The sequence below is a fragment of the Styela clava genome, chromosome 15 (assembly GCF_964204865.1).
Source record: "Styela clava chromosome 15, kaStyClav1.hap1.2, whole genome shotgun sequence".
Taxonomy (NCBI): Eukaryota; Metazoa; Chordata; class Ascidiacea; order Stolidobranchia; family Styelidae; genus Styela; species Styela clava.
The window spans coordinates 15,900,745-15,914,132 of NC_135264.1; the positions used below are offsets into that span (position 1 = coordinate 15,900,745).

Genomic DNA, 13,388 nt, shown 5'->3' on the forward strand with positions numbered 1-13,388 from the left:
AAGAGTTGAGCAATCCATCTGTGTGTTATGATTTCATATTTTCCTTTTTTTATTAAAGGAGGTTCCGAGTTAAAAAGTAGTATATAGTGTGCGATTCATGTGTTTTCAATATTTTCAATGACATTAATTTGCTTCGTGTGTTATTATTTGTTTCTTTTATTTGTAATCATTTGTTTATTAGACGTTATTAGTTTTCAGAGGTATTTTTTAGTATTGTATATTGTCAAAATCAACTAGGTTAGTTAGTTCTCGGATTCAAATCTTGTAATCTTAGCTTAGAGTATCATCATTGTTCGCTGACATTCTACATTAAATACTGATATCAGTCATTACATGTTTATGTGACCATATTGCTGGCATGGTCAAACGACGGCCTGCGGGCTCAATCTTGCCCGACTGATGCTGCCACAATTAAACTGAAGCCAAATCTTGATATTTTAGCTAGAAAATAGCTCAATGAATTTGTAGACTTTGCGATTATATTGAGTTTTGGCACGAGGCTTATTGATTTCAACTTTTTCTTTTGTAACACTGTAAATATTGTTCATAGTTGTTACTTTTTACGTCACACTCGCATGGCCCGCCGGTCTAGGTGGGCAAAATTTTTGGTGCATAAACTCGAGTAAAACCGATTGACGATGACGTAATTCGAGTGGACTCGATACTTTCAAATGACACTCACTGTAGAGATACCTTGGATTCCATTCAAATCGTCGCTTTTGCAACAAAAGTGTGATGAATATTCTCAACAGAAATACGGATGGATTTCTCGCAATTGAATTTTAGCGAACTGCCGCCATTTATCCGTAAGTTTCGCGCAGAGGTTCATTCACGTATCACTCAAAAAGCTGTGTTGCGTAATCTCCCCTAAACTACCAGACCAATGAATTGCCTAGGCTAGAAGTTTGCATTTTATATGTTTTTGATAGGATCTTATACCCAAAAACAATTGAAGTAAAAACTTGCAACATGACGCCAAACCTGCGGCTTAAATCCGCTACGTCCCGACATGAACGAACCAAAAACTGAATTTCAAGCTGCGTGTTATATATTTAAGTGCGAACCATTACTTGATGTTTCAATTGTCAAAGGTATAATTACTCACGAGAACAAGACAACTAACCTCGAACCATCAATTTGCGATCTTGGGTTTAATTCAATTTGTTGACGTATATATACTTTATAGAGTTTAGACATTTTCCACGTTTCAATGTTTTTTTTTCATCATAAAAAAAATATTTGATCCACTTTATTGCATTCTCTATGCCTCTACCGATTGGATTTAAAGAAATTAGATTCGAAAAAATATATTCAGGAGAAGCAACCCTAAATAACAGTAAAACAAATTTCTTTATATAAATTAAAGTTGTATTTGTTCAGATTTGGGTTTGTTTTCAGTTTTAAAATTCAATTAAATAGGACTTTTCATAAACGATTGAACCTATTTGTTTCATTCCTGAACTTTGACAAAATTGGCGTTTATTGTAATTTTATGGTAGCAGTTTTATGAATTATTATATCGATAAACGATTGCCAGAAAATCTAAGTCGATTGCATAACTACTGAAAATACATTTTAAACAGTACTCACGGGAATTTGTGGGCCACACTTATTCTCTCATTCCTAATCAATGTGCGATCCGTGTTTTGCCTAAAAGAAAAATTATAAGCAGTTTGCTAATTTTTCAAATTAAACCCAAACATCAAGCGATTTGTTAATTAAGAATAACAATTTGAATGGGTTGTCTCTCATATCCGACAACGCTATAACTCTGTCCACACAATGTTTGTAAATTATATAGCAATCGACATGTGGAATGCTCGCCATTAAAATACTTGAAAGCAGGGGTGTACACTGTACAACCTTTACCCTATACCCGGCCGCATTTTGTTTTTGCAAAAGGACTACGGCCGTCAGTAATGTAGCTTTTATGTCCAATCGATGATCGCTTGCTATCGACATATATCTCATAGGAAAGCGCCAAAAATTTACGAAAGCTAGACACAAAAACTTCCTAGGGGTCGAATCGAATAAAATTATTAAATCTAATAGTTCCAAGGAATACAAAATATAAATTCGGATAGCGAATCGTTTATACCTACTTCCGTAAGCGAATCCTGCGCTAGTATTAGGATATTATGAAAGGCCGAAATATTTGTTTAAAATCATAATGTTGCTATCTCAGGAGCCATGGAGCAATGTTTACATGTGCAATGTTTATGATATTATTAATCTTTTTTCCATTAGCAAATAGAAGACACAACTACTGCTTTTATTTTGTGTAACATCTCAAGACAACACCCTCAAACATAATATCCCGCATTAAAAAAACAATACCTTACCCTCTATAAACATAGGTAAGTAGGCCGACGACACCTCAAGCAATATCTATTTTCTAGTTAATTTATTTTTATTGCGTCGTAGGTATTATTGCCTTGTGCATATTTTGCAGAAAAAAACACACACTAGCACGGACGCAGATTTTTTCATTGACGGTCGCAGGTTGTGTACCCCCTATGAGAGAGAATTCCATAAAAGTTATGTACATCACGTTAAAGTTACTTCATTAATAAATAATGGCTTCAACATGAATAGATATCAAAATTAAATTAGATCGGTAAATCACCTATACTGATTTATTAGTAATTGCGTACTTGTCTCAAAAATTCGTGCTCGAATTAATAGGCACCTCGGCGAAGGCAAAAACAGAAAAAAAAAAGTTTATCTTTCCTACCGTGTGTTGGGTATTTGTAACAGACGCTCTACCCCAATCCGTGGTCTAATTTCGGCATAATGGTGTTTTATACACCAGGATCTTAATCATTGGGGCCTTGCCATTCTAACAGTTTATACGCCATTGCCATTCCAACAGCTATACGTCATATACGCATCTGAATCGCCGGGTTGCTAATATCACTCTAGTTCATATTGTCGTCTCCATTTTGGGTGGTCAGTTTACTTGTATACGCTGACTTACGAAGTCACAATTTAATTAATATTTTAGATTGTATCTCTGATAAAAAAAAGGTAGACTTCACTTACGTTTAATCCACGAACTTCGAATAAAATAAACGTATCCCGATTGGGCATTTCTGATAGACTAACGTAAGCCAGTCATGTCGGCGCCACAGGCCTACAGCTATCGTCCTATCGGTATTGAGGGTCCGATCCTTGATACCAATTCGACTTAACGGCACTGATCTGACCGTTGACAACAGCACAATAACATTCGCAATACAATATCTGCGGCAATCAAGTAAAAACAGACAGAATCATAATGATTAACAATGTAGGCTCAACAAGAACAACAACACTTCATCACGCACGTTGCCAGATATTACCTATAATTCGAACCTCAAACTAAGTTAACTCAAACTAATTATCACGGTCCACATATACACATATTGGTTAGGCTATTTCTATAGATTTTTCTAATTTATGCATTTAGTTAGTTTCAAGCAGTACGGTAAAAGAAGCTAATGAAAGATACAATGACAAGCGTGTTGATATTAGATGTTTCTCCGATCATCGATTTTCTTTGTTTATTCCGTAACAACTACAAATCGAAAATAAGTTAACAATGACGTACCAATTGAAATTTATGCCGCCGCTCAGACAGATATGCAAGTGTGATTGTAATCTTTTTTTGGTTGTTTTCGTGTTATTTGTCAATTTTTGTTATGTGTCCGAAATATAGTTGTAAATGAAATAACTTAATTGTCATTGTGACTTCCAAGGACCTTTAGTATAGTTTCAAAATTGATACCGCAAATGCTGCGATAGACAAGCGTAAAATTAGTTATTAGTATCTGTAAGCGGGACGTAGTTTATTGCTTTGAATAAAAATGATATTCTGAACATGTAAGTCAGTTTATAAGCGCCAACTCTCCGAAACACTCTCAAAATCAGCGTTGGAAATTTTGCAATGATAAGTATAAATAGAGAAGATCTTTCAGGTGTTAAGGATCGAAGAAACGTCCATGCTACTGTTAGTGAGGCGTCGAAGGCGAATTGAAGCAACAAAAACAAGTTTAGAGTGCGTGTACAAACCTATCTTAAATCCTAACTTGTGCATCCACTTTGTACCCTCAAATTGAACATGCAAAAACGAATGAAAGGCGGAGTGGCCGAGTTTATGACATGCCTAATCTTATGAACCTATTATTCGTTAATAAAAAAGAGAGAAGAAATTGTGACGCTATATTGCCGCAAAACATTGTGCTATATACGTCACCAGGAATATGCTTATCATCTTGTTATACTAAGCTTATGACTATTTAAACACTTCATTAACGTTTAGGTGTGCTCGCCATATTAGTCACACTCTCAGAATATCCAGTGTTTCGCAAAGCCAAGCACTAGAATCTTTTATTTAATGGCGCAACTAAAAATCTTTACTATCTAAGCCAGCATTTTTCAAACTAACTGAGTTTCGCGGAACACTAGTGTTCTGTCAACTTCTTTGGAGTATTCCGTGGGACAGGGATCAAAATTGCGCTTGAATTGGTCGCTATAGCGATCTTGACTTAACTTCGGTGCCTCTGGGTCGGAAATTTGCCTTCCAACTGGCGGACAGGCCTCGTGACAATCTGGAAAGCCTGCCGTTTTAATTTTACCAAGGGCTAAATATTTTGGAAATTGTCCTGTTCAGCTGCTATTAGCTGGAAACTGGGAGCCCCAACATATATGTCGGTATGAGCCGGTTGTACAAGTTGATGCACAGAGGCACAAATTAAATCCATTACACAACTTCTTTATGAATTTTACCTTTTAATTGCTTGCTTTTCCGCGAGGCGAGGTCAAAAAGCGTAAGTGTTCCGGGGAAAAAAGTTTGAGAAACGCTAATCTAAGCAAAGGGGATAGATTAAATATAAGCATAGAGCAACCAACACGACCGACCTGAACAGCAGGCAAACCAAGAAATGAAAGGTTTACGGATTCTGTCAAATGTAAATCTGTTCTAACTCGCCTTTTTTCAAATACAATATATTTACATATATATTAGAATTTATTTATTATGTGTAAATCAGGAATCTTGTGGTAAATGAACAAAAGTATAAATGCTGATCGTACACATCAACTAAACAGTTCCTGAAAACAGAAAAAGCCCAAAAATCGGCACTCTCGTAGTATGTGAACCAAGATGGCGGACACCGGAACGTAGTTTGTGTACCAGGTTAGGATTAGGCCATAATTTCAGGTACAAATACTACGAGATTCACCTGGCTAGTCCTTAAACTCATAATAAAACTATAATAAGGAAAATAGGAATAAATGATGGTCTAACCCAAACCTGGTACAAATAACATGTTCCGGTGTCCGCCATCTTGGTTCACATAGTACGGGAGCGCCCAAAAATCTAATAAAGTTAAACAATCTTTAACCACTTAAATCAGGGGTGTGCAACCTTTAATGTTGGAGAGTCAGATTGAAAAAATTGAGTAAAACTGCGGGACGCACCTTTATTTAACATAGGCTATCTAGAAGTTGCAAGCACAAAAATTATGGTTATTGATCGTCTGACATGCGTTATTTGCACAAGCTAGTTATTATAGCATTGTAATTTCATAAGCAATATTCTGGACAAAGGTATAGGCTTTGAAATGCAAAGGGTTTGGAATTACTCGCAAGTACCAAATTAAATTAAAATCTCGTTTTGTGGGCCACACATGATTGAAAATTAGCACGAGTAGTCAACCAGATCGTTTGGTCCGACGGAAATTTTAATTCATTCAATATCCAAAAATATGCGTTTTTCAAAATTACCTCAAATACTCAACCAATAATATAATGCAGAAAAAAAAAAAATATCAAAACAATGAGGTTGTGCGAGCATTCGATATCATTAGAGTAGCATAACTTTTTTCTGTGACGAGTAAATCAGATTTCACAATTTGTCGCATATGCCTCTAGACAAGATTGAAGTACACGTGCGCGCTATATTGGGTAGAAGTCTCTGAACGTCTAGTTAGTAGAGCAAGGCATTTCGAATCGAAAATTACGGTGATTTAGCAAGGTTAGACAAACATTTCAAATCGCAGCCATTTTTTTTTGTCCGCTATAGGTCGAATAGGTCGAGGCGAATTCCTCATTTTTTTTTATTAAAGCCATATTTTTAAAATGCAATTTTGACACATGACTCTCTTCCCTGACTTATTGGCAAAAAAAGTTTCCTATTGTGAGTAAACACTCAGTGAAGTTTTTGAGTTACAGTTGAAATTTTTTTTGTACAATGATGTAATTACTCGTGCGTGCCTTTTGCCCGAAACAAAGCCAGATAAGAGTAGCCACTGATATTTAACGATATCTGGAAGATATGATCGGTATCTTCACGGCCTATTATGAGTTATTATTGCAACAGGCCAGTGAATTTTCCATTTCTTCAATGCAGCATTGAGCGGTGAGCTAAATCGTGTTTCACCAAGAGTCCTAAGCAGCAAATTATTTGTCAGCCGGTTCCATCGCACAAATGTCATATTTTTAGTTTTTGTTACAAAAAGTCATATATTTTTCAGAAATGCTAACCGGTTCGCTGATCTCATAAAATTCCATGAGACGTTTCTGTAGAACCGGTGCGAACCGGCTGAATCCCACTACTGGTCTTAAGTTTTTATGTAAAATTGTCGAATATGAGTTTGAGACGTTATTTCGCAGAGATAACTCGACTTACTGCGAGTCTATGAAAAAATTATGACTCGTTTGGAGCAGTGAATTGAGTCTCCCCAACAGATTTTATATTAAAGTCTTAACAAACGGGGCTCCGCCTTGTTTGTACGAACGATACTCTACTAGGCTATGATGTAGTTTTAGATAAGGAAGAGAATGATCATTAATGCCCCCATAATTGGGCAATCTACGAACTTTCGTGGAATCCACTTTGTCCAAATCAGAAAATTTCGACTGGCTGTGTGAGTCATTTCTAGACATTAGCTGCCTTGTATATCGCAATGTTCCTCGTTGTGCGGTTGTGTACAGAGTCGTTTTTCCTCTTGGAAATCCTTTGTGTATATTAACCGGAGTTTGCTTATCCGGTTCCGTAGGATAAACAACATGCGCTGTTTCGATTGGGTTTTCAGTTAAACAAGTTTGCTCCGATGCGACAATACTGGGCGGAGTGTCTCCTTTCACTTCTAAGAATTTTTTCCTTTGAACATTTTCTTTCTCGTCTGAGTTATCTGCAATTTGTTTGATGATCTCTCGCCGTACTGTGTGTGCTTCGTTGCCCTGGAATTAAAGATGAGGAAAATAAATCAAAGTCATACTCGGCTTCTGCGGCTTTCAATCATATCATACTGATATCTCTGAGTTTGTTTGGATAAGAATAATCATTTCTGAGGAAATTGTCGCACTCATCATCATCGCGGAGAAAATTCCATGCAGTTGGGGCGATTAACTCCTTAGTTGTTCCCATACACCGACCCGACCTAGTAACCTGATGGCTTCAATTTTCTATATAATTAAGTTGTATTATAACATAGCCTTTTTCTTTATTGATATACATGGAAAAATTGTTTTATTGTTCAGGCCGTATATTTCTGAAGTACCTGCCATATTTTTAGAAATTTGAATATGACTAAACATTTGCATAATATTAATGTAAAAGAATCGTTTTTTTTATTTACCGCGGCTTATCAAAACGCTTACAAAATTTATTGGAGTACGTATTGATTTCCTAAGGCAATTGCAGCCAATTAGTAGTGATTACGTGGCGTGAATCATTCTGCAACGCAGAAAATCATTCTGAATGAAATGTATCCCGTGTATAACACCCATAGGTTACGTTTACTATTCAGGCAGTAATCATACCCTTGAATTAAAATAAAATGCACAAAAAAGAAAAATTCTTACTTTTGAATTGGTTGTATTTCTTGTGATTAGCGATGAAACTTCACGATTCGAGTTCAATTCAAATGTTTCTAGTTCTGCAGAGACGCTAGATGTCTCACAAGAGTTTGAAATTGCCCATAAAGCAAACGGCGTCGTTTTTTTGTGACCATTTTCTCCTGTAGATCGACGAGTTTTTATTGACTTTCGTAGTTCGGATACATATTGGTCAACTTTATTTTGGGACAGGCTTGTGCTAGAGTTATTGTTTGTCGTTTCATTAACATCTGAATCCCGTTTCTTCCACGATTGATTTGTGGCGTGCCTTGATCTTTGCTTTACCTTGCATTTCATGGCGGGCGATATCGGGGGTTTTCCACGAAACGACCCAAAGTCGGGCATTGGTATTCGGGAAGGGTGGAGAGGCGGCTGAATGCAGACACGGGATAAGTGAGGGTTGTTGGAGTCTGGGCTTTCTCGCTCAGAGAACGGACGAACCGAAGTCGAAGGCCGTCCTACTTTTGATTCGCTTCGCAGATTTGACGACTCCGCAACTGCTTTTTTTTTAATCCATTGTGAGGTGGTAGTCAACCGTGTTCGATATTGTGACATCACTGGGGGTGCGCTTCTATTACGTAATATCATTGACTTGACAGCTCGTTCGTAAGGTCCATAGGCATCTACGACGTCATTGTCTTGATAATCTACGTCATCCTGACGCCATGACTGTGACGCAAGTACTTCGGTGGAAGAGTTAGTGGGAGTCGTTGGTGGAGCAATAGCTCCGCCAAGTGTGGATCGTCTTCTGGTTGTTGTATGTGCTGGGGTACTAGGTGGCGCCATTGTACCTGTCCCCGGGAGGACTTTCATTTTAATATCCACTCTCATGTTAACTATTTTTCCATTAGTATGATATTGCTCTTTGGTGTAATCCTCGTTTAGGGGATAGGAGTATACTTCCGGCATGTAATCGTCATCTTTCTCCTTATTGGTCGGTATATCCGGAAGTTTGGAAACGGCAGGCACCCGACAACTCCCAGATTCTACCACAAAAAAGGCGGCCTTCGATTCCGGACTATCTGATCCATTTGCAGATAATGCACCGCTTGGGATCCTCATTATATTAAGATCTAAAACTAGTTTATCAAAACTTGCACATACGTAAGAACAAAAGTATTGGTTTAAGAAAACATTGGGGGGGGGGGGGGGGGGGGGGGGAAATATCACAAAGGAAAACTGAGCGATCAAATATTCAAATTGGGGACATAAACTATGAATACCGTGTCACCATTGCCACCTAATAGTGAACGATTCGCTTTGTTCGTGTTACATATGCTAGCTTTCAGCACTTATAAAATCTGGTGACCATACATTTGAACCTATGTGTATATACGAGGATTCAATATATATCTGGGTGCTAAAACCCATGGGTTAGGGTTAGTATGGGTTCAAATATCAGTAAAACAAAACAAAAATTCCATAGGTGCAATAGTATGCAGGTGCGATCGTCGTGGGTTCAAATGTACGAGGGTTCAAATGTAATGGAACCATAAAATCTATTTACATGTTTTAAGATTTAAGCCTTAAAAACACTGCATTTTTATATCAAACGAATATCGTGCTAATGGTTGTATATTAGATTGGGCGCTCCCGTAGTATGTGAACCAGGATGGCAGACAACGAAACACAACAGGTTAGGGCCATAATTTTATTCCAATTTTCCTGAAATTATGGCCTAACCCCAACCTGGTACACATACTACGCTCAGGTGTTCGCCGTCTTGTTTCACATACAATGGGAGTACCTTGGATTGATACACTTTTAATAGTAGTTATTCCAAGTTAAGAAGTGTGATTTATGCTTTGAACAAATTTTCTGTCCTGTGAGGATTGTTTACATGTAGACTATGAGAACGTTGGTGTCAAACTGTAAAGGAATTTCGTCTGTGACCCGTTACCTTCATCCACAATTTTGCACTATCTGATAACAATCATTTTTCTAAAACTTCATATTCATCTCGACAAGAAAATATCCTAAAATGCCTCGGCGCGTCCTTGTTTAAATTAGTTGGATACGTCATGACAATTTTCGTCGTAAATGACCAACATTTATGGCGAAGATTATTCGACGGGATGTACATTTCAATACGTTTATGACGTAGAGAAAGGTCCATTGTGACAACAGATTTAACAAAGGAAGTTTAATTTCATCTGATTGTTCTGTCATAAAAGTCTGCGATAAACGGGAAAGTAAATAAAGAAACGTGAACACATAATGCTACTTGAGAAGAACTAGCGCAGAAAACGATACAAAAATCGACAAACTTGTAATAGTCGCAATGTAGTCGCTGATTGAAAAGTTAATGACCATTCGTAAGTTTCTTATAGCGTGACTCAAAATTTTGCTTATTATTAATATTTGAAAATCTCAAGGTGGGTTAAAGAAACAATGCAGCGCTGTCCGACTTTCCGCAAATGCGAGGAGAGTGATCTCCTTTCACGTATTTTCAGAGTCGCTGAGAATAGGCAAGACAAAAATGATTCCAGTTTTATAACTTTTGTCCACTAATAAATCTCATCTTAACATTAACATGCAATCATCCATTCTCCTTCAGAAATAGGATTTGACAATGGCAATTTTTTTTTCTCCTCCTAATCTCTAGTCATAAAGTAAATGATTGTCATTAGGTAAATTCAAGAATAAACAAGGCACAACCGGTGTTAGCAAAGCGATGTAATTTGCCGCCGTTTCAAATTTCGTTTCGTTGAAATTTTTCTGTACAGGAATTCGGCAAGTCACAGCGTTTTCCTAACACCGGTTGTGCATTATTTATTTTAGTAATAAAAAATTTATTACCTTTTTCCTAAAAGCATTCAGATTTTACAGGATGTCCCTAAGCCTAACTTATAGGAGGACAACACTGTATTTAAAAAAAAAATTCACTCGTTCGACTTATCTACCGTATCATATTAAACTCTCCGCTTGTAATGACAAGACGTCATTTATTACAAGTACCATTCAATAATACATGCTTCGCTACTATTCAAGTATCATGCTCACGCGTTGATTGAATTAGAGTATTCTATAAGAGCTCAATTTGGCTTGGGAAAGCTCATCAAGAAGATACTCATAATTTGATACGTTCGTAAATTGATTTCAACAATGTATTAAATGGTTAATTTACTTGGTTCGTAGTGCTTATGACATACCATATATAGGCACTTGGTCACGAATTTTGAAAGAATTTACCAGCGATTGAGCATGTGGTTATCCCCAAATCCCCGTACTTTTTTTGAAGATTTTTGTTTTGCTGAAAAAGAAACCACAAATTTAGTCGTGATTCCCACTTCCTATGCTTACTCAAATTGTTTGCCACGGTTATATAAAAATTCTTAAATATAGGAATGTCATCAAGTCAATACCTCGAACATTTTACCAGAAGCGAATCCAAGCATTATTCCAATCTATAAAGAAATAGAGCAAAATTTAATGTCGTTGGAACTTGAAGAAGCAATTTGTTTGAAGAATATTCAATATTCAAATATAAAGAAAGTTCTTCGAAATTATCAAGGTTCATTATTCATATAGTCTGTGAGCAAACTAAATAAATCAGCCTTCACTGGAAGCGATATCTCATGTAAAGTCAAGATTTGAATTATCCCAATTTGCCGATATCAACAAATTCAATATTTACCGTCTCTCCTCACGCGAACTGGCTAAATTGTTCAACCTCCTTTGAATCTATGTTTTCTGTGAGCCCACTTCTTTTACTGCTTCAGCTAAACCTGAATATAGTTTAAATCGCATATAAACACCCCTTGATTCGGCTTGGCGAAAGATAGCATTATATTGTGTATGGCCATCACGAAGTCTTAAGAATTAAACTGAATATTATATCTATTCAGTTAGAATTAAAACCTCATAACTTGGGGGCGATCTGTCAGCGACGACAAGAAAAGCTGATATTCAATCAGACTCTAAGCCCGTGTGTGCATATATTAAAAATACAGGAAAGTTTCATTGTTAAATCCAGTAAAATAATTGTGATTTCCTTTAGGAATTAGTCCAAAAAGAATCGTTAATAGAAACCTACCTAAATAACGTTTTGTCTTCATTTCATACTTATACAGAGATAATCTATTTGGGGCGGTGGTTTTTGTACTCAAATTCACACAATAACATACGGATTTCCAATAATTCACAATTTTTTGAACTATTCCTATATTCACAATACATAATTTTCCTATTATAGAACTTTGAATTTTCACAAAGCCTTTCGTTTATATTAATAAGAACATATATTATTCCTAACGCTGATTTTTGTTGATCTATCTACGCTATACTTTTATGGTAGACTATATCCACAAAGTTTTTAAACGATTCTGGAGTCGAAATAACACTTTCCTTTTGTTAAAAAACTGAAATGTGTCTATAGTTACCGTTCGGCCGCGCCTTGGAATATTTCCATTGTTTAATTGTCAATATTATTGTTTGCTCACAATGAATCTTTTACATAGCAGACGACAATTAAGGTGACCGATTTACGAAGTCGTGTTTCCAAGATTGAGGGAAGAAATTCGTGATGATTTCAATGCCATTCCACAATACCCGACAAGAACAAAGTACAACTACACCATCACAGCCGGTATCTTACAATGTCGATGCTCCATTGGCTAGCGATTCTTGCGTTAAACATAATACCTAATTGGTATATTTGCACAATAAAAAATTAATAACAATACTGAAATCACGGGGTGTCCAAAAAATTCATCGGATTTTATATTAATAACAATTCAAAAAAAAGGTGCTCCCGAAGTATGCGAACCAAGATGGCGGACATCGGAACGTAACATGGGTAACAGGTTAGGGTTAGGCGATAATTTTTTTCCAATTTTCCTTATTTTAGTCCTATTATCAGTTCGAAGACTAGCCAAGAGCCTCCCGTAGTATTTATACCTAAAATTATGGCCTAACCCTAACCTAGTACACATATTACATTCCGATGTCCGCCATCTTGGTTCGCATACTTCGGGAGCCCCAAAAAAATTTGTCTTTGTTTATTATTAGGTCTTATTGTGCTTGTAGTTCTTATTTATCATATAATAGAATTTGTTCAAACTTACAATTGTTATTACTATATAACAGGGATCACCAATCCGTTGCCCGCGAGCACCAAGTCGCCCGTGAAGACCACACCTAAAAATCAATTTGAAAACACTCAGTTTTAAAATGCAACGCAAGTGTCATTGATAGAAATTTATTTTAACGTTGTGATAATCGTTTGATTTTCTGAAGAATCCTATAGTTTATCTGTGTCTCTACTTGACTAAATACCAGTAGTTATTAATAATTTGAGCGTAATCGAGCAAACTGACTTTTTAGAAGTGTACACTGAACTGGTAGCCCTCGGCTTAATCTGTACCCAGAAAGTAGCCCTCGGCTTCGAAAAGGTTGGTGATCGGGCGAAATTTTTTGGACACTCTGTATTTCCAGTATGTCTTTGAACAAAATAAACATCTGTTGCTTTCATAAGTGGTAAGAAACAAACTACATAAGAGTTTTCC

At 36.6% G+C, this 13,388-nt stretch overlaps 2 protein-coding genes across 2 annotated transcripts in view; both read right to left on the bottom strand.

The window, feature by feature from the left end:
* Positions 1–13,388, bottom strand: part of LOC120334465 (uncharacterized) — a 122,314-nt gene that overhangs the window by 74,871 nt on the left and 34,055 nt on the right. The window lies entirely within an intron of this gene.
* LOC120334159 (uncharacterized) lies at positions 4,859–8,969 on the bottom strand. The gene is made up of 2 exons (XM_039401610.2): positions 7,849–8,969; positions 4,859–7,224 (listed from the first exon to the last, which is right to left on the bottom strand). The coding sequence occupies exons 1-2, from the start codon at positions 8,941–8,943 to the stop codon at positions 6,733–6,735; spliced, it is 1,587 nt and encodes a 528-aa protein (XP_039257544.2). The 5' UTR covers positions 8,944–8,969; the 3' UTR covers positions 4,859–6,732.

What these genes read in the sequence shown, in the direction of transcription:
- LOC120334159 (XM_039401610.2), bottom strand. Translation starts at nt 8,943, where the DNA reads ATGAGGATCCCAAGCGGTGCATTATCTGCAAATGGATCAGATAGTCCG. An exon ending in GAAATACAACCAATTCAAAA is followed by an intron (nt 7,225 to 7,848) that starts GTAAGAATTTTT and finishes CTTTAATTCCAG; the next exon opens with GGCAACGAAGCACACACAGT.